A 21,798-nucleotide genomic window follows, 5' to 3' on the forward strand; every position below is an offset into this window, starting at 1 on the left:
TTCTCTGTGCTTCCCCACTCTCCCTAGAGATGTTATTAATCAGTTCAGGGAAACTACAGTAATGGGCACCATTTGTCAAACATTTATAATGTACCAGACATTTGCTTAGTGTTCTGCGTGTTTTCTCATTTATTTTAACCCGTATTGCCACCCTGTGAGGTAAGAATTAGGATCTCCATGTGTAGAGCAGGGAATGGAACCTTGGAAGTTAAGGCAAATTGCCAAAAGCCTTACTGTTGGGATTGACGAGCCTGGGTTTGAGACCAGGTTTCTCTTAAGAAAGCCCATCTCGTAACTGCTACACCAGGATATAGGCTTGTGAGGAGGACTCCCTCTAAATAACGGGAGAAACTTTGGCTACTTTTTTCCAAATGATTCTCCCAGACAATTATGTTTGAACATCCAAAGATAATTGAAAAATTATGTCGAGGTTTAATTAAGTCATTGATAGTTATGTAACTCATATTAAGTTTAAATTCTATGAATTTTCTTCTTACCAGATTATAGTTCCCATAAGACGTTCCAGTCGATCATAATGCAAAGAAATCTTCTGCCATCCTTATGCCCTCTGTTCACTGCTCGCCCCACTTCTCTCTTGTTAGCATGGGGATGATGAGCGCCCGACCAAGACTGCAAATCCGAAGCAGTCTGCTAAAAATGCCCTCCTTATCCAGCCTCCAGTGTATAATCTGACTTACATCACCTGTCTGGCTATAGCTGTCCTTTTCGGCCTGTGCCTGGCAATCCCCCTTTACCTCAGTTGCACTCCCAACCTTCCCGTCCTCCACCCCCCTCCCTTGCCCAAAACACACACAAACACAGCCCCATTCTCTAGTTACATTAAACTCAAAGTTCCTTAAAAATACTTTTTTTAAATTGCTGTGCCTTTGTTTGTGCTAGTGTGGTGCCCTTCCCACTCATCTTCTGCGGTCGACCTGGGAAATCCTGCTTATCCTCAAGGGCCAATATAAATGTCACCTTCTCTGTGAAGCCCTCCCTACCCCCTTCCTCAGAAGAGACAGTGTTTGTCACCTCCCTTCTAACTCATAGAACATTCTGTTTATTTCTTTGGTAGAGCCCTTGACACAGTTTATTTTCTGTCTCTTTCTGTCTGCTTCCCCTGCTCCTGAATGGGAGCTCTTAGGTTGGATCGTTATTTATCTTTAACTCTCAATGCCCACATGTAGTAGTTTCTTAATTGTTACTGAACTTGATAACCTTGATTAAGTGCATCCTATCTCTTGATGCTTGATGTTTATACATATATATTACCCCCATTGAATTCTCACACCCCATGTATATTGTATTACCCCTGTTTTACAAAGTAGGAACCCAGAGTTAAGTGAGACAAAGTAACTTGACCAGGGTGAAATAAGTGGATGAGTCAAGATTTGAGAGTGTCTGACTCCAGAGTTCATTTCTTTATACCAACAAAAAGAATCAATCTGATAAGTTCCCCAGGGAGTTAACCAACAACTAGGAGATAGATTCTCTATTGAGACCAACTCTGATGGCTAAAGAGAAGCATGTAAAGTACCCTGTCACCAAAAGGATGAGGTCCCTTGGAAAAGATTTGACAGTCATATGATAAGTTTTATTTGAGGGACACCTGGGTGGCTCAGTCGGTTAAGCATCTGACTTTGGCTCAGTCGATCTCACTGTCTATGTCTCGGTCCAGGCTCCAGCCCCTAGAGCCTGCTTCAGATTCTGTCTCCCTTTCTTTCTGCCCCTCCCCTGCTCACTCTCTGTCTCTGTCTCTCCAAATAAAATAAAGACATAAAAAAAATTAAAGAATAAAAATTTTATTTGATCACAAGAAGAGGCTCAAAGGACTCTGTTCTGGTCGCTGGTAAAGTTAGGTTCAGAGACTGCAGTACCTGGACAAATAACCCTCACATACTGTTTTTGCAGACAGCAATGAGAAAAAGAGAAAAGCCAGTGTTGGGCTGAAGGATGTTGTGGTTCATCAAATGCCAGAGCTACCCTTTTACAAAGGAGAAGACCAAAGGTCGGATTCATTAATTAACTTGCCCGAGGGCACATTGCTAATAAATAACAGAGCTTGGCCTAGAATCCCAATTTTCTGAGTCTTTTCTACCATAGTGTGCTCTATATTAGAGTTGCTATGTTCATGTTTGGAGAAAAAATGCTGGACCATGGCAGAAATGAGTCGTTGAAGGAAACAGCTTGATGCCTTTGGAGCTGGTCAGCTTTTGCCTAAGACCTGGTGCTATTTTTGGGCTCTCGGTTGGCTCAGAACTAAATACTGTCAGCCATACAAATAAAAAGGCAAGGCTATTATTTGGGCCTCCTAGGTCTGTGCATTCACTTATCTGCTTGCAAGGGCAAATTATCAGCTCGTCTCCGCTGGGCAGTTCGAGCATAGGATTATATTAGCCCTTGTCTTAGCCCTTGGACATCTACTGGTGTGTCTCTGTTAAAATAAATGCACAAACTGTGTGTGTCCAGGTTGCCAGAGGAGAGGGAAAAGAGAGAAATCTAAATCTGTCTCCACCAATGCCGATTTCTAATGCTGTGTCTTTCTGTTTCTTTTCAGGGTGACGAGGAAGGACCCAGGTAAGATCACATTATTGCTGCTTGCCTATTCTCAGAAATGAAGGAGAGTGACATTTGTGGCCTTTTAATGCCCCATGAAATATGGACAGCCAAAGAACAGCACAGAAAAGGGATCAACATCTTAAGCCAGGGCTTTGAAGATCTTATTTTGTAAGACTCCCATCTCCCTCCCTATCTATGCCATTTCCTGCCTGTAGCCTTCAGATAAAGGTAGACTTTAAAGTATGTAATGACAGTAACTTCAGAATACCTTGTTAAGAAGGGTCGGCACTATATTTGAATGGTAATTAGGCTATCAGGTGGACTGCCTAGATAAACTTTTGCATTGTTCTTTCTTGATTGGAATTGGATTGCTTTTTTTTTTTTTTTAATGGGCTCTGGATCCAATATTCTTTATTTCTGACGTATAACATCTTTGTGTCCGACTGTAGACACCTATACCATGAATCCTATGATATTACGGAACTTTGTTTAGAAAAAAAAAGATCTTTCTACTTCTGTATCACCACATGAGATTTGAAAGCGTGTTTCATTATTGCCTCAGCCTTGCAGTAAATCTGGAATTGGTTTACTTACCTCTGCTGTCCTGCTGCTCAGATGGTGAGAACGGGCTCTCAGAAATGCTGCAACTTTGCCATCAACACAATCAAGGAGCTTTTGCGCAAAGTAAAACACTATGTCCAGATGGGTCCCCTGTGTCACATAGGATCAACAAGGACTGTTAAGGCTAGGGGATAGCAGTAAGTTCATTTAGGCTGCTGCTATGCTAGCCTTAGTTCTAGAAGAAGTGCCCCTTTTTTCAAAAGAGCTTTTAAGTAGAATTCCAATGTACAAACCTAGGGTTCCTCAGAACTCAGTTTGAAAATCACTTATCTAGTTCAGATTTCTCATTGAAAGAGCCTAAATGACTTGTCCAAGGTCCCTTCCTGGAACCAGCATTCGGTCCTTTCTTGGTTTCGTTTACAAACCAACATACAAAGTTTCTTCTTTTTTCTTGTTCCATCCCCACATCCTGAGCCTCTTCCTTGGTGCCATGTTGCCCCACATCTGTCTCTCCTGGTGCTTGGAAACTGTGGTTCTCAGCCTAGATCTGTTTGTCTACTGTGGCCAAAGCCACAGGTGCCCTGGCTTTAAAACTGCAGAGCCTCCAGGAGTTTCTTCAAATTCCTCTTCCAGTCGTTCATTCTCAGAAACAGACTCCCTCTGTGTTGTGGTTCATTTATTTCCTCCCTCCCTCCCTGCCTCTCCCCTTACCTCCTCCCCTCTCTTTCTTTTCTTATGACCTACTATGTGTCAGGCACTGTGCTGTATCCTGGGTATTCAGTAACAACTAAGACAGACGTGGTTCCTGTCCTTGTGGGAGAAACAAGCATATAATCGGGCCCTTATACTGTAGGAGAAGTGCTAGGATTAAGGGAAGTTTAGGCTGCTTTAGGGAAGCTCCCAAGTCAGTCTTGGAGGATAAGGGAAGGCTTTCCAGAAAAGTTTCCAAATAAACAGAGTTCTGAAAGATGAGAAGGCAGGCAAAGGAGGAGGAGGGGGTAGGGTTGTTCTAGGTAGAGGGAGCAGTTTGTGGAAAAGCTCTAGACAAGAGAACGGTGGAGGAAAGAAAGCGGAATCCAGATCATTTAGGGCCTTAGAGGCCTCCTAAGGTATTTGAGCACTAGCTTGCAAGCTGTGGGAAAGCATTAAAGAATTGTAAATGGGAATTGACCTGAATAGATTTGCATTTTGGAAGTCCCCCTTGCATGCCCGAATTGGAAGTGGATTAACACCAGAGCCTGGGAGACTGGTTAGACTAGAGTCTTGAGATAGGAGCCTAAATCCCCATCTTCCCTGGTTATTGACCAGGTTTCTACCATTTTGCATAGACCTCTGGTTTCAACAGACTCTAAATTATCTCCTTGGCACTCCATATCTCCTACTCTCAAGGCCAGCTCTAGCTCCTTAAAATCCAGGCCGAGTTCAGCCCTGGACCTTCTTCGTCCCCAGAAAGAGCATTCAGACAAGACCAATATAATGAAAATACCTTAGCAGAGGTGATATGGATTGGAGGAGCCTGATTAGGGTGAACACACTCATCTTGTCATGATGGCTACATGTCAGAGTCATGTTGAAGAGAATGCAAGGACCTTATGAGGAGATTAACTCACTTCAGGTATACTATTTAGTGTAAGATACTGGTTGTAGAGTTTAATTGCAGGTACCTTCATGTCATTTTGACAAGATAGTCATGAAGCATAGTTTGTTTACTAGCAACCAGATGTCAAGCTGTCTCCCTTAAGCCAGTCTGTCACGGATGTTGTGGTTCTGTTGGACCAGGACTTGACAGAACCCTTTTGTGGTGCCATGAGCACTTGCACAACATGTTCTGATTTGGCAGAAAGAGGAAAGGGGAGTCAAGTTTTCTTTTTAAACTTAAATTTATACCTGTTGGTTCCGTTCAGCTTGTGTTAAACTACCATTTGTCTCAGTTAATTCCAATTAACACTTCAGGGCAGATTGCCTTTGATCTGAAATTTCTCTCATTTATGATATACACTTTACCACCCCAATGAGCCAAACGGAGTCTTGTTCCAAAGGATTCTGTGCTGCTGGCAGTATTAAATGAGAGTTTGATGTGTGAGGGACGTAGAGAGGAAGTGCGGGTCTGCCTCTATAGGGGCCGGAAGAGGAATGAACCGGAGGCTCTGTGCAGGCTCCTTGGATGATTATACCTGTGTCTCCTTTGCTGGCATTCTTTCCATACAACCACTGTCTGTCTGCACGTAAGTCGGGCTGCTCTCCACAGTGGGAGCGACAAAGGAGGTTTCCTGTCTCCTGTTGAAACCGATCTGTCACAGGGCTGTGTGTGCCCCATCTCGGCTGGGGTCTCCCTGCCTTCTTTCCTTTCCATTCTGACTCCCCAAGCCATTTGACATGACATGTCTCAATATTGTGCTTTTGCTCCTAACAGTTCTTTGCCCTGAATTTTATTGTGTAGTTGTCCTGCTAATTAATAACAATAATAAGCGTAGCTGTCGCTTATCGAAGGTTTACTGTGTACAGCGTTTTATATATATCCTCATTTAATCCTCATGTAAAGTCTCTGATGTGATTATTATCTCACTTGTAAAATGAGGAGATTAATGCTCAGAAGGGTGAACTTGCCCTAGATCACAGAGGGAGTAAGGTGCAGAGCTAAGGTGTGAATCCAGTCTGGCTTCGGGGTGCATGGCCTCTGCCGCCATTTGGACCATCTGCCCCCATCCAACAGCGCCCTGCTTTCCTACCTGAGAGCTGTGGAAGCCGGGAGGCTAGCCGCACACGCCTCAGACGGTCCCTCTGCTCCCGTTCTCTGACCAGGGACGGCTTCCTCGCTTTGACACTGAATTGCTGCGGCCTGTTTTCTGCAAGCTACCTCTCTTCTCCTCAGCCTCTGTCATTCTAAAGGGATATCTCTTCATCTCACCCACCCTTTCAGGGTCAGCAGCAAAACGGGCCCTTTCAGACTCCCTGGGGAGCAGGCAGCCAGGCCTTCCTCTCCCCACCCCCCCCCAGAATTCCCTGCCTGTTGCCCCTGCATCTGGCGGTCTACTCCTCAGATCCGTGCTACAGCTACATGGATGGTGAGGACCCTTGGGGGGCATGGAGGAGCGAAAGTCTCATGTGTACAACATGGATGGTAACCACCGTGGAGTCATCTTTTAAGAGGGTGTCTTTGAAGCCCAGAGTGATTTTTTTTTTTTCAAGCAAAAAAAGCAATTTACACTTTTGGCAGCAATTTTCTGTCTTCTGTGTGCTATTACGGGAGATCTTGTGTTCACTCCCTCACAGATCAGCTCCTCAGCTGCTGCTGGAGCCCGCTGAGAAGTAATGTATATTCCCGGAGAGGAGGTGGCAATAGATGCTGCTCCCTCAAAGCTGCTTTCTAGTGGGAGGAAGTCAGAGAGGGAAGGACCCCGAAACTCCTGTGCTCGGAGGACAGAGGAGCAAGATCAATATTAAATCTGGATTTGCTATTGAGATGTTCTGTGATATTTTTTTTTAACTTAGGGGAAAATGGCTTTTTAATAGTAACAGCCATATCTGGGACTTGTGTGGAATTTGTCATCTTCAGAGCTGGCTCTTCTTCAGGCAAAAAGCTCCTGCTGAGATCCGTGTGAATCTGACCCATGCTGGTTCTGTGATCAAACAGGCAGTGAGCTCTGAAGGAGTAGGAGCTCAGGGAGAGTCAGCAGACCTGCCTTCTATTCTTGGTCTTCCTGAGACTGACCATGTGACCTTGGGCTAGTCATTCAACCTCGTTTCCTCCATGTCATCTGTTTTTATTTCTCTGTAAACACTCGCCTTTCCCCTTCTCCCCACCCCGTTTTTTGGGGGATGTTGTTGTGTGAAGCAATACAGTCTTCTATCACATATGGAGTGGAAAGAATCTGTTTCATATAGAGTCTATAATTTAGTAGATTTAAAAAAACTCTTCTCAATTTTGTTTCTTTAAACATTTTCTTCGGGCTGTATACAAGGTACTCTCCCTCACCCCCAAAATAGTAACCATATATTCTTAGACATGACATCTTTCCTCTGACAACTTAGTTTGTAGAGATAAAAGGAACTCAGTCAGTGATACACTTAGGTTTCTTTTGTCCTCTGATTGCAAATTCATGATTTGGTTTTTGCTTTGTCTTCATTTTGGAAGACCTAGCTAGAAGCCAAAGAAAATGGCTCAGATACTTGAGATGTGGGATGGAGTGATCAAGGCTGTTTACTATACAGAAGTGGGGTCCTAGCATCTAAGCTGGCCTTCTGAATAGAGAATCTCTGGACTATTGCATTCCCTGTCACAGAGCCTGAGTTGACTTTGCTTTCCCCTGCTGAGGTGGATTGTTCATCCCCTGCTCGCCAAGGTGAGGCATGGAGCTCTGCTCTGTGTCATGCTGCCTCTGGGTAATAAAAGCAAAACTCCCTTGCTAACATAATTGATTTTCAGATACACACCCATGATAGTGACTTTAATAGTGACTTTATTTTATCTTACGCATATTGGTATGTAACCAGAGAATCCAGGCACAGCTGGAAAGTTTAGCCAGGGTACCTCTAGTTTACCTCCATCTGCCTCACATTGGAAATGCTGGCCAGGAACAGCTGCCTGCCTCTTCTGGCTGCGTAATGCTGGCAACAGGAGCCTCAGTAGAAAGGGGCTCAGGTATCCCTTTGCACGCTGTGATTTTATTCCAAACATTTACATGTGTTACCTCATTTATTTCTTGTATCAGTCCTCCTAGGTGGCTAATACAGTATCCAGAGCTGCAGAGAGGTTATACATACGTGAGGTGGCACAGCTGAAAAGTGGTAGAACTGGCATTCAGACTCCAGTAGTTTGACTCGAGCATGCGGACGCTGAACCACTGCAGTCATGGCGCTCTGTAATAAGTATGTGGGGTGTCAAGTAGTTACAGTCAACGCAGAACGGAGAATCAGAAAAGATGGCATTTGTGCTGGACTTCGAAGATGGTTAGGGGTAGGCTTTTCCAGGTGGAGAGGATAGAAAGGCCATCCAACCGAGGGACCAGTGTGTCTCAAGGCTCAGAGGAAAAACACAGGTGCTGTGTGGGGAATGGTGAGCCACTGCTTGGCCGGACTGTGGCGGGAGGAGGGGCTAAATATGGGTGGGTTCACTTTAGGGAGGGTCTTGTGTGCTGTGCTGAGGGCCAGAAGGTTTGTACTACTGCTTTGCCCTTTGTAGAAGCTGACAGACTTCTAAATCTTGCGGGTCTCTTCCTGCAGTTGTATCTCATGATTTTTTATGGGTAAATTGTTTGCTCTCTTGTGCCTCAGTTTCCCCATCAAAATAGCACACCCTGTTATCCTTAAAGACAAGTATGCTGTGAAGCATTGCAACTGTTCTTTTGAGTTTCTTTTTTTAGATGGAAAAACAAGCAGCTGAGCTAAAGTAGCTGAAGAGGGAAATTGTTTGTTTGATTTGTATCTTATAACCCTATTTTGACAGCTCCTGCCTTCCTCAAACTTAAAATCAGGTTTGGAAAGTAGTTATCTAGCTCCACATTGATAGAGAAAATGAATACTAAAGCCCCAACATTTTCCAAACAGATCTAAGACTAAAGATATTTTTTAAAACCCAGTCAAAGAATTAAATCGATGTCACATTTGTGCCTCGGTTAGATCCAGTGCTGAAGAGTGTGGCTGGAGTCTAATTATCTTCTTCCATATTTGTCTTCAGAGTCATTTTGGACCGGCTTTAAACGTAAGCTGTTTGAGGAAGTCACTAAACTCCAGTCTGCATTTTAGGAATAGCTAAATTGGACGTCATTGCTTGTGCCCCCTCCCCTGGGGCAGCCACAACAAAATTGTTGCTCATGGTGTCTTTTTCATTTTAGGACAAACCTGCTAGGCTCTAGCATCTTCTACTTCCTCCCAGTGAGAGTCACGCAAGAGGTCAATAATTCCATTTTCCCAATAGCTTACAAGGATCCTTCCTTTTTTTTGTAGCCACGTGTGCCTGAACTGCATTCACCTCTTTACCCAGAAGCCCACAGCATCCGTAACAGATGCTGGGAGCAGGAACTGGTGTGTTTTTGTGATTTCCTTTGTTGCTCTTTCTTTTCTCCTTTAAAGATGATGTGAAGAGTCAATAAGCATAGTCTTCTTTAAAACTAGAACCCAGGGAGGTAGCTTCAGAACATTAAGAAAGGTGGCCAAAGGCCAAGATGAAACTTGGGCACCCTAAGTGGTGAGGTCTTTGCCAAGGACCAGTGTTCATATACGTGCCTTTTTGGACCTAGGACCTAACTATTAGTGTATGTATGTTCATAAAAGAAATACTTCCTTAGCCACAAGCAGGGGTTTCAGGGAAGAAAAGCACCTTCTTCTATAAATATCTCATTCCCTCCCACTCCTTAGCACCACTACCGGTTGTTCCCCGTAGGTTGTAGCGTGGTTGTAAAATGCATTTTGTTTCCTTGGTGAGTACATGTGGCCTTCCCCTCTGGTCCCGTCAGTTCTATTTTTTTATTTTAATTTATTTATTGCTGAAAGAGAGAGAGACAGCATGAGCAGGGGAGGGTCAGAGAGAGAGGGAGACACAGAATGTGAAACAGGCTCCAGGCTCTGAGCTGGCTGTCAGCACAGAGCCCGACGCGGGGCTCGAACCCATGAACCGTGAGATCATGCCCTGGGCTGAAGTCAGACACTCAACCGACTGAGCCACCCAGGTGCCCCCGTCAGTTCTATTTAAAGGAGCGTGAAGGAGGGCGCTTGTGGGGATGAGCACTGGGTGTTATATGGAAACCAACTTGACAATAAAATATTTAAAAAAAAAAAAAAAGTTTTATAAATAAATAAAGGAGAGTGAGATTGAGCCTGAGGAACACAGGTCAGAGAAAGCAAGCCTGCAGGAATTGCCCCGAAGGTGGGAGAGAAGCGTCTCTCAGCTGCCCCCTGGCTGCATGGGGCGGGGGGCTGGGGCCCCCACACCTGAACAGGTGCTACCACCGTAGGACCAGGGAGAGCCTGCCACGCTGCCCGCCCTGCCTGCCTTCCACACTTGTCCAGGACTAACGGCGATTCAGCAGCTGCAGGGCGACTGTTTCTGTGCTGAGCGTCAGACAGCAGCTAGGTCCACACAGAGCACTCCGAGCTTTAAACCAGTGCTGTGAGGTAGAGTATTCCGTTCTTTTTACGGAGGAGGAAAGTGCTCCTGTAAGAAGTTAACGTGAGTAAACCGTGATCACACCATCAGAAAGTGAGTCCATCAGGATTGGAACCCAGATCTGTCAGGCTTAAAATTCTGTGCTTTCAACCACTGCACCAGACTGCCTTTCTCAGGAGATGCAAGATTGCTATCTTCCAACATCTTGACTGGGAGTAAGTGACAAGGCTGCAAGGATTTGGCATTTTTATCAGAAAAATTTTTCATTTTCTTTGTTGAATGGCAGCAAGCATTTTGCCTGAGATGGAAGTTGAGGTAGAGCTTGCCAGGAAACTGCCTGAGGGGGAGCGAACCAGAACTTCTCTCCCCAGACAGGTAAACACGAGTTTACTCCCTGGCTTTTGTGGAGCCAGCAACTGCCATCGCCTCTTCTAAAAGAGCCACTGTTCACCCAGTGGCAGGTGCAGGCCAACTGTTGTCATGGCAACGGCAGGAGAGGCGAGCATGTTTAATTCCAGAACTGATAATTAACTGGGGGGTGGGGAGGGGGGTAAGGAGAGAAATGGGGGGGATAATTGTTTCAGGAGGGAAAACTTAGCTATTACCAGCAAGCTGCATAGATGAAAAGGCCAAGCACAGACGCCCCTAGAATTCAGTGTCCATCCTCTCTGGTTAAGAAGTTTTGAGACACTGAAATGAAGGGTCAAGTCCCCAGCCAACCAAGACACTTTAAGGAACCAGATGAGGAAAGAAGAATGTTACATAGGCCGGGAAAAGAGATGCAGGGGGTCAGATGAATGACTACCCTAAATGACAGCACTCATCCAGAAGCAATCCAGAAGTGCTGTCTAAGCTCTGCGGGAAGAATTCATGCTTGGGGAGAGAACAGGGCCTGAAAGCACACTTGGTCTGAGTTTGTACTTCTGTGTGTGGAATGAGGGAGAGTGGCTTAATAGAGAGTGAAAGGAAGACTTGTGGAGACAAGGCACTTGTTGAGGCACTTGATCATCGTGGCTGTTAGTCTCTAAGCCCTCCGAGATTGTAATATTGAAAGTAAGCTAAACATTCCATGTGGATTATGCATCTCGTTTAATCCTTACAGTAGCCTAGCATGAAGGTGTTTCCTATTCTCATGTCAGACTTGATCTATTCAGTACCTTGCCCAAGGTCACAGAGCTGGTAAGTCACTGTCCTGAATCCTATTGTCCTATTGATTTGTAGTTATAAAATAAAACCTATATTACTCTATGGGGAAGAATCAGACTTAAGTAGATATGAACAATTTACAGTAGAAAAGGAAAATTATATATATATGTGTGTGTGTGTATTTTAGTGGGCGTAAGGTAAGCTACAAAATAAGAATTACTGAATGAGAAATATTAGAGAATGTCCTGTCATGCTTCTGAGGTCTGTCACACTCCTAGCTCACAGATTACCCTGTGTCTCCAGTTCTGACCAGGGGAATAAGTGTGAATCAGGGTTCTTTCCTATCTTGTTCTATTTTTTTAAGTTTATTTATTTATTTATTTATTTTACAAATGTGGGACTCGAACTCATGATCAAGAGTTGCATGCTCTTCTGACTGAGGCAGCCAGGCACCCCAGTGATGTATTTTTTTTTTTTTTTGAGAGAGCACACGCACACACGCACAGGTGGGGGAGGGGCAGAGTCAGAGGGAGAGACTGAGAATCTGAAGCAGACTCCACACCCAGTGCAGAGCCCAGTGCAGGGCTTGATCTCACAACTAAGATCATGACCTGAGGTGAAATCAGAAGTTGGACGCTTAACCAGCTGAGCTACCCAGGTGCCCACCTAATGATGTATCTTAACCAACCTTCCTTGGTTTATGTATTTTTCACTGGGAAAAAATGTCATAGTGTGTAGCAAGACTTTCCTGTTTCCTCCGTGTGTGTGTGTGTGTGAGAGAGAGAGAGAGAGAGAGAGAGATGGGGGTGGGTGGAGAGGGCGAAAGGACCAGGGAGAGAGAAATGTCACTTTAAAATGATGAGTCTCAGGGGCACCTGGCTGGCTTAGTTGGTAGAGTGTACAACTCTGGATCTTGGTTGTGAGTTTGAGCCCCACATTGGGTGTAGACATTACTTAAAAAACAACCAAAGTGATGAATCTCAGTGGAAAGAGAAACATAGCATTTATCCAGCAGCATCGGCAGAGCACCTACTTTCTTCCAGGTACTGTCTTTGGTGCTAGGAGTACAGCTGTCAACAAAACATTCAAGGTCCATGTCCTCAATGAGGCTATATCCTAGTTATATCAAGTAAGGAGTGAGAAGTGAAAGTGGTATATAATTTAACAACACATTTTAAAGAAATCCATTAGCTCCTCTCCTAAAACCAACTATAGGAAATAAAACTTGTCTAGTCCTTCTGGCTGGGAGGAAAATATGTAGAAAGTAGAATAAAAGAGAAGCATAGGTTGATAATCACTACTTAAAACTATGAGCTTCCCCTCGATTTTCCAGAAGTTCGACAAACTCTAAAAGGTTAATGTTGCCTTTGTAAGTGAAACAATTAATATCAAAATTTGGGAATTCAACTGACACAATAATTATGCTGGAAAATGTAATTTTGCCTGCATAATAGAGGTGGGATTATTTCAAGGAGATCTCATTAATGTGCTGCTCATCAACAAAGAGCAGTGTAACCTTTCTCTTATTAGATTAGTACAGGGTCATGATGCAAAAGGCTGTGGGAACAATTCTCAATCTTTTGTTCTAAGAAAATAAATTAAGCACTGTCTAGAAGTCTAGATATGGAAATTGAAATCATTGAAGACAGAAAAACAGTGTGACCACTCATACTGAAATCAACATAACCTTCTTTCCTTTCTGTAAGTTTTATTCCTTTATCCATTTATTTAACAGATTTTACCAAGTGTCTACTATGTACCAGGCATTGCTAGATGTTGGAGCTATAGTAGAAGTCAAAACCAAAAACAGCCCTTGTTTACATATAGTGATCAGTCTCTCCTCCACATTTCAGGGGCATACATCTGTTCTGTCTGCTCAGCTCTCTGCAAGCTTAAAGAATCAGCAGCTCATTAAAAAAATGCATGTCATGTGCAATTGTAAATGGAAATCCCCCAATGCCAGGCTTCCCAGATATAGTGGACTGAACACTAATTGTTGACTTACCCTTCTAAAGTAGGGGTTCCATGTCCGGTAAGTGTGCAGCGTGCTGCCTGTGTACCCACGCTTGGAGCTCCACAGGTACCCTGGTCCGATGAAGGGTTCGACAGCCTTGTGACAGTGGGACTCAACCTCTGTGTTGAACCCAGCGTTCCCAAATTTGCTGACTATAAGGCTCTTTTAACTCCTGTCGTGTAAGTGTCCCCTAGCAATAGTGTTCCTCACCTGGAGCAATGTAGCTCCATCTCCACTAGAGGTTGAGACCTGGTGCTGACAATTGGCCACTCAAAAAGGGGGCGTGAGACCTAAGGCAGTATATTAAGAGTACACATCTGTCAGGCTGAAGTCTCCCCGTTACTGTATTTCACATCAAATAATTGGGACTTCTGAACTGTGATCATTGATGTAATTTATTTCCAGTACAATTGGAAGTGTAGTTACGAGGGGTACAGATAATTGAAGCTGATATACATTCTTGGGAAAAAGAAGCCTAAAGAAAGGGGTATTTTTTTAATTGACATGAAAAAAAAACCCTGGGTGTCCATAATTCCATTAAAAATAAGATAGCCATCATAAGTAATATTTTTGTTCTTTTCATCTCAGTGTAATTCCTTTCACCTTTTAACAACAGAAAAAAGTTGCAATACCAATGTATACCAAGCACCCAGCACCTTGCCTGGTATGGAGTCGACCCTTAAATATTGGTTGAGTGAAGGAATGAGTGAATAAGACAATGATAAGGAACACTACTAAACAGTATAATGCAGAACAAGGTCATATTTTGTTTGTTTTAAGTCAGCATATAAAGTAGACCTGTCTTTTATCATACGATGGTGCCTCTTACATCCAGTAGCAGTCATGTGCTTGTCAGAGTTTGGGAGAAACGAAGACAGTAACATATATAAAAGTATTTTGTGACCTGTTAAGTGCTGCACTCAGGGAATAGTTGTGTTTTTTATTTTACCAAGGATTATGGAAGTGCTCCGCATTCTGTTTCAGAAATTTCACTGATATGACCAAGCACTGACACCAAATGGACTGTACATCAGGATCTCAGTACTTTGATTTAAAGTCCCAAGAGACCTCGGCAACAGGACTAAGCTGTCAGGCCTTGGGGAGAACCTCTGCCCGTCGCCTTCTCCTCAGCCATCTAGAGGCACCCTCTCTGTCTGCATCGAGGATCAAGTGAGAATATATGTGAATGAGAGTATGTAAGATGCAGATAAGAATTGAGAATGATGCTCTGTGCCCTTCAGAAGTACACAGCGCTAAGTAGGATTGGATAGTAGAAAGCGAAGTCTTTGTATAATGGTTGGTATTTGTTAAGACATAATTGTGTTTACAACCTGAGGTTCATATATGAGTCACTTAAATAAATACCAGGCTAAATAAGTAAACATTTACCAGAAGTAACGAGGGAAACAAGAAAATTGACCTTGATTTACCACCTTTACAACTTACAGGGTGCACACAGACATCTCATTTATTCTGACAAGCCTGAGACGTGGATTCGCTGTCCTCACATCACAGACTGAGGGGACTGAGTGAGAGTCAGTGTGACTTGTCCAGGGTCTCCCGGCTAGAGCTGGGAGTGGCAAGAGTCCGCCCCCCTCTCGTTCTGTATTCTGTATCTTTGCTCTCACAGCTCCTTTGGTTCAAAAGATAATTCTTGTTTTCTCCTCCTCCAGCATGTTTCTGCCCTTGACTTCACCTTCTCCACTAATGGCATCATCATGTCTCAAGGCAGTAACTTAATAATACTCAATCTTTCTCTTTTCCTCACACTCCATATCCAATTAGTCAACAAATCCCGTCAGATTTGCCCTCAAGTATATATCAAATCCAAGGACTTCTCACCACCAGCAGCCCACCTCCTGGCGCAACCAGATCCTTTCTTGCCAAGAACCCCCTGCCTTCCCCTTGTTGCCATCCTTACCTGTCCTTCCCCTCCACCTCCAGCTGCATCCTTCACGTAGAGCTGACAGTGGTCTTCAAGGATACGAAGATCATGCAGTTTGTCTGTTCAGAGTGCTTCAGGACGCGTTCTGTCATGTCTGGAATTCGCTTCAGAGTAACTGGAGGAAAGGGAGCTCGTACGGTTACACAAGGTGCAGCTCCCACCTGCCTCTCCAGCCCCACATGCCTGCTGCTCACCCCATGGCTCACTTTAACTGCACTGCATTCTTACTCTTCTTCAAGCAGGTGTGATTCATGGCATTTCTTCTGGCTTCAGGGCCTCTGGTGTTCCCTTCTGCCTGAATGTTCATCCCCAGATCTTCACACATAGCTCATTCTCTCACCTTGTGTAGGCCGCTGCCGAAATATGACCTCTTGAGAGTGCCATTCCTTACCCTGCTTTGGGTTTCTGCACATACTTATCACTACATGATAATATGTTATGTGTGTAACTTATGATTTTATTTCTTCCTCACTATACATTAAGAGTCATAAGGGGGAAAGCCTTGCCTTTCTCATCACTGCATTCTCAGTGCCTAGAACATCCAAGGCACACAGTTAAGTTTTTGAATGAATGAATAAATAGCTCTGCAAGATCCGTTTTCTGAGTTGCAGAGGGAACTCTGGTTTGGAATAGGAAACCCTTAGATTCACTGGAAGGAATTCTCAGTCTGTCACCTTGGCAGGCTGTTTACCTTCAGCTATTATTGTGAGGCTGCTTTTGTTATTCACAAAACTCCACAGAATGAGGGTAGAAGGTCATAGAGTTTGGGGTGGGAGGAGTAGGTGGAGATAAAATGAGCCAATGTATATGCCTCCTCTGAAAAGACATGGAAGAGAATGCCCTTATGTGACTTTCAGAGCCCTAGAGCTCTGTATGCATAAGGCTTGGCAGAGACTAGTTTCTGACAATGTTAAAATTGCAAGCCTAGGCCCTCTCGTTCATTCTCAAACCCTGCCTAAAGAGCACCTTGCCCAAGCCATAGGGTTCCCACATGACGATGCAAAATAATGCTTATGTGTCATATACTTTTTGCTTACGACCCACTAATACTAAAGTATGTAGGGGCAGTTTTCCTTACCCGGGACTATCTTAATGTTATGAAAGCCTTCTCTTGATTATATTCAGTCTTATTTTCTCTGAACATGCCTGTGTTTAGAAAGATGAGTAACATGTCATTTTTCAGACCAGATCTAACCTTTTTGCCATTTAGAACAGAAAGCCTCATCCTCTGCAGTTAGTAAATTGATTTAAAGGAAGTGACCCTCTTGTCGTAAACACTGTGCGTCAACACCACAGGCAACTAGGACTCCTTTCCGAGACCCATACCTTGCTGTTTTTCCGCCCCTGGACACTCAGCCTTAATGTGATCTTAGTGGCTCCAGCGTCCTTCTCCCCGTATCTCCTCTAAGGGGCCATCTCTCTTACCCTCTGACCAGCATAGGCAGTCGTCATCCTGAACCACTGCTTTCTCAGTAGAAGCTGACCGGTAATGCAGTGAAACTTCTGGTCACTATAAGTTGTGCTGACACTTGTAGCATGAATCCTGCGGCAATGAAGGTCCTTACCAAATAAATAAAACCTAGTCATTCACATAAAGGGACAGGGGGATGTTTGTTGGTGAAGAGGAAGGACTGAACTGTTCTCACAGCCTAAGCTGTTTCTACCGGCACCCCCAGATCAAGGGGACGGAAGTATAGACGGGTAGGAACCATTACCTGCTTCTGGAGCAGACCCTGGAGGCAGCCTGATGGCTGGGACGATCATAGTACCAAGAGGGGTTTCAGTAGAAGAGACTGCCTCTCTGAAGCGTGGAGCTGAGACTCCTGCCTTCCTCCTTACACTTTGGGTTCTTTTGTTCTTCCTCACCTGAATCAGATTACAAATGTTGGATGTAGGTCAACGTCATAGTAACATTATAATAGACCCATTCACTGAGCACTCAGTGAGTGCCTAGTAAGTGCTGAGCGCTTTGCCTGTGTGGAAACATCGCCCTGAGCCTTCAGGCTCTGTGTTAGCGGTAATCTTTCAGCTTTGTGTTAGAGGTAAGGAGAAGTGAGCTAAGAAGTTCTTGAAAGGACTTAAAGAGCAAGCCTCCTTCCAGGCCTGGTGGAAACCCCGTTCTGGATCTAGTGCCACCCTCATGAGCACCGTCCGGGCCACCTCTCCAGCCACGGCTTCTCTTGCTGTTCTTCTAGTGCTCGGCTAGGATGGTGACGCCGCCATCTGTCTGCTTTTTACCCCATAGCACGGCTACCTTTCCTTCAAGGTCCAACTCTGTTCCTTCTTCTGTGAATCCTCCTTTGACCCTCTGGCTTCTATGGTTCATTTCTGGACTTACTACTTTTTCCTCTGTTTTGTAATTATGTGTATGCTATGTCACACCAACGGTCTATGAGCTTTGGAATGGCAACATCTGTACTTGATTTTTCTTTCTCTCAGAAACTCATAGCAGGTCTGTTACACTTTTTGCTAATGATATACATGAGCAATATTTTGCCACGTTCCAGACTTGGAAAATGACTGACCAGGACTGATGAGCCCGTGGCCATTCCTTGGATGATAGTGATCATGGCCATAACAGCTGACACTGATTGAGGGCTTACTGTGTGCCAGACACTGTTCTAAGGCTGTTTGTGTCATGATTTCATTTAATTCTTCCCGTAGCCCCTTAGGGGTAGAGGCTGTTACTGTCCCCATTTTCCAGATGAGGAAAATTAAACATGGGAAGATTGAGTAATGTGTCCAAGGTCACACAGCCAGGAAATGGGAGAGAACTGTGGTTTGAACCAGAGCCATGTGGACAGCCACCTGTCTTGACAGCCTTCTCAAAGCACCACTGTAGGCTTGCACTGAAATGAACAAACAAAAATTTTACATATTTAGTAAATAAATATTAAATAAAATTTCTCCCATGCACATCTGCTCTAATGAAGGGTTTTAACCTAATTATTCAAGACTAATTTCTTTGCTATTTTCACTTAAAGCTGCTCTGTCGCTTTCTGAGAAGGGCAGGGATGCGGCAGGGAGAGCTTTGAAGAGAGGCAACTATGCTCTCAGGACTGTGGCAGAAGAGCCCCTGGCGAGGTTTGGGCAGTGCTCTTTTCCTGTCCTTGGCAAGTAACAGGCAGCAAAGGTGCAACTGTGACCATAGCCGCCCATCCGGCTTCAGACCCGTGTGCCTTGTGCCTGATGAGTGTGGAGAGCAGCAGCCCGTCTGAGCCCGCCTCCGTGCAAGCTGCTGCCTGGAAAGGCAGGGGCGAGCTCAGATGTATCATCGCAACATAGTTCTCAAAATAAACAGAGTTTTTGTTCTGATTCCTGCTTTTCCAGCTGAGACCTGGCTGTTTCCTCTTTCTTTTTTTAAAACAATCTTTCTAGAAGGCATTTCTCTTCCTTCTTGCCTTTGAGTAATAGGACTGACCTCTGGGAAGGAGGAAGTGATCGTTTCCTTCAAAGGTTTTATCTCCACCAGACCTGAAAGTTGTTTAAAATTAAGTTGTTGCCCCTGGGGCTCTGAGTCAAGTTGAGGAGCGTGTGGGCCAGACTTCTGACTCCCAGAGGGCCAGAAGTGAGAAAGCAAGCTCTTGCCCTGGATCAACCGTCATCAGTCAGGGAACAGGTCTTTACTGAGCCTTAACCAGGTGCTTACGCTGTGGTAAGATGCAGGTTGCTTACAACCAAGAGGAAATGTGGAGGATGGTCAAGATTGGAATATATGAAGTAATAAGGTTACAACAGTGAGGTAATACATATTAAAAACCAAATGTGTGTCTCAAACTCTCAGTTTTAAGAGTTCTTGGCATCAGCATGATGCCCCGGTTAGACAGTTACAGCCTTGGGATCAGAGGTTCTGGGTCTGAATTCCTAGCCTTGTCACCTAGTGGCCATATGACCTTAGTCCTAACAGTTAAACTCCCTAGGCTTGCTTTTCTCATCTGCAAGATGGAGATGCTCATAGTGTCTAAAATGTGGTTACTGTGAGGATTAATGAGATGATATATTTACTCAGTTAACAAAAAACTCAACTCTGTTGAGTGCCTTCTTTGAGTGCAAGGCAGTGTTCTAAGTGCATGGGGTATGTGCATGCCCCTGAAATCTCAGTGGCTACAACACAGGTGTTTATTTCTCTTATATAGTCCGTGTTCACAGTGGATCAGCTATAACTCTGCTCCCTTCCTCTTCATTCTAAGGCCAAAACTAAGGAGCTGCCCCTGTGTAGAACATACCAGCAAAGAGAAAAGAGCAATGCCAAAAATGTGCACCCGACCCCCGCAGAGCAGGGGGTCACCATTGGGGCAGTGTGTGGAGTGATTGTAGATGGAGAGCAGAGTCCTGCTGCCCCAAGCATTTATCGCAGTGATTTAAGTGAAAGATCTTGAAGTTCTAGGGTGGGGAGAAAAGAATAGGTGGGGCAGCATGGGCCTGGGAGGTGGAGAGGACGTAGTGAATGAGTGTATTTGAGGAATAAAGAAGGCTGGAGCTAAATCAGGAGCCCTGGCTTCCACACCTCGCCCTGCCACCACTTCCTCACATGAACTTAGACAAGTTCTTGAGCTCCGCAGGTTTGCTAGGCTGGAGTTTGAGCATTTATAAAAGGAGGGGCCTGAGTCCGATGTGGCCCCTGACTCTCCATGGCTCTAAGACTGCAAAGCCTTTGTCTTAGGAGACCATCGACTGTGGGGACCCAGGCTCTTGGTGGGAAAGTTGGTTTGCAGAGGAAGACATTGTGGTAACTCCACCTTGCATGTGTCTCAGCCCTCTGGGTTCTGTGCCTTCCACTGCGCCTCTGCTCATAGCCTTCGCTTTCTCCTGGGCTTCGTTGTGAATCCAAAACAGGAGATAGAATTTCTTTTTCATCTCCAGAGTGGGAGATCCGTGGACACACAGGGCCAGAGGTCATGGGACTTACGTAGCCATGTACACAGTCTGTCTCCAGCACCTTTGGTATCCCAGCATCTTTGTACACGTCTCCAGGATATTTCATACTAGGAGAGCATCTTCACGATGTCAGCCTGGGAGTCTGTTTGGGGAGAAAACGTATTGCCCCNCTCACAGTGAGAAACTTTTGCCGACTCTTCCTCTCACGTGCAGGCTTCTGCCTCTCATAGCTTTTCCTGGCCCCTTCCCTTGGGCAGAGGGGTAGCTTGTCTGATTGGTGAGAGTTTGACAATCATTTCACTTTTCTTCTGTGTTATGCAGGGCGAGTCTGTTAACAGTCACTGCACTGGAAAGAAAGACAATGTGGCCATATCTTTCTCTCTTCTCTTTTGCTTTCTTGGATCACTTGGTTCAGGCAGGATGGGGACCCCTTGCTCTTCTGCTCTCCTTTGCAGTAGGCAGATTAGGAAGGAATGACCTCTCAAGGACGCAGATAGGTCTTTGTTCCGACTTGACTTCCCTATTGGTGACTGGATGCGTGAGTCACTCCTTTCCTGGAATTCAGGTAACTTTGAGATAGTGGCATGGTGGCAGAAGGCACTCTGTGTAGCCTCGGACCCCAGTCTGTCTCAGGCAGCACGGCACTTTAGTAATTGAATCTCCATGAACAAAAGTAGCACCTTGATGGCAATTTAGTTCAAGTCCCTACTCTCCTCATTTGAAATGAGAAGAGAGTGAATACGTGACGCTGTGACCTGCCACGGAACACTGTCTGGCATCACAGCATCACAGTTGTCACGGGCTTTCAGTCCCCCTTCCTCAGCTTTTACAGTGGCCCAGGGAAGCCCGCAGAAAGGAGACTGCCCTTCGCCGTGCATCATCAGAAGTAGCTTATTTCCGAAGCTGAGTGGCCGTCAGCCAGCGTCTGCTTGACCCGGAAGCATGCTTCTAGGAAACTTAGTCTAGCTCTGTATCTGGCATGTTAACCACTTCAGCCAAAATGCTGGGTTTGGTACTTTTTTCATGTGCTCATTTCAGTTAAATGACTACTTTGATTTTTCAGTATTAAATTTATTGGGCATTCTGAGTTCACCAAAGATGACAGTGGTACCTAACAAGTTTGAGGTTTTTAGCCTCTTTCCTATCCCCAGCACCAGGCAGTGTTTTCAAATACACCTTTTAACTGGCAGATATTTAAATCCTGACGTGATATTGGCATTCTCACAATTTAAGTCCTTGGTCAGCATTGTGCTCTGTTCTGTGAGAAGAGAACTTTGCCAGCATTTATCCTTCTGATTCTAAAAAGAGCATGGACATAATAGAAACAAACTTGGCATATTTTGAGGCCGTTTTGGGGGACTTTTCAGCTTGGAAGTTTCATTTATTCATTCATTCATTGATCCATTCATTTATTCTCTCCCTTTCTGTGCAATCTGAAAGAGATTTAGTTTCTTTTCACGGTCTCCTCTTCTTTCAGTGGTTCTGTGTTGTAACTGCAGCTTCCTAAGAGAGACTGTTGGTAAGGAACAGAACCGCCCAAACTAGTTCAGACTGCACAGGCAGCTTCGGAAAGGATACAGGGCGTTTCAC

The 21,798-nt window shown here is 44.7% G+C and overlaps 2 protein-coding genes across 10 annotated transcripts in view; one reads left to right on the forward strand and one right to left on the reverse strand.

Annotated features, from left to right (window-relative positions):
• LOC144242536 (uncharacterized) overlaps positions 1-17,133 on the reverse strand; it is a 40,589-nt gene extending 23,456 nt beyond the window's left edge. The window contains exons 1-4 of one of the 8 annotated variants that reach the window (XM_077777509.1): positions 17,046-17,133; positions 15,307-15,683; positions 7,885-10,273; positions 3,154-3,270 (exon numbers count right to left, since the gene is read on the reverse strand). In XM_077777509.1, coding sequence (XP_077633635.1) covers positions 3,154-3,270; positions 7,885-7,974 — 207 coding nt within the window. In that variant the 5' untranslated portion in view covers positions 7,975-10,273; positions 15,307-15,683; positions 17,046-17,133. Of the gene's footprint in view, positions 1-3,153; positions 3,271-7,884; positions 10,274-13,376 lie in introns of all 8 variants that reach the window. The other 7 variants (XM_077777502.1, XM_077777507.1, XM_077777505.1 and 4 more) reach the window with 7 other exon arrangements.
• TRIM44 (tripartite motif containing 44) overlaps positions 1-21,798 on the forward strand; it is a 105,941-nt gene that overhangs the window by 51,683 nt on the left and 32,460 nt on the right. For both annotated transcript variants that reach the window (XR_013338376.1, XM_077777501.1), the window contains exon 4: positions 2,558-2,577. Coding sequence is in view for 1 of the 2 variants with exons in the window: in XM_077777501.1 (XP_077633627.1) it covers positions 2,558-2,577 (20 nt within the window). In the remaining variant the exon portion in view is untranslated. The remainder of the gene's footprint in view (positions 1-2,557; positions 2,578-21,798) is intronic.

The sequence above is a fragment of the Crocuta crocuta genome, unplaced genomic scaffold (genome assembly GCF_008692635.1).
Source record: "Crocuta crocuta isolate KB4526 unplaced genomic scaffold, BGI_CrCroc_1.0 scaffold384, whole genome shotgun sequence".
In the NCBI taxonomy this organism is placed as follows: domain Eukaryota; kingdom Metazoa; phylum Chordata; class Mammalia; order Carnivora; family Hyaenidae; genus Crocuta; species Crocuta crocuta.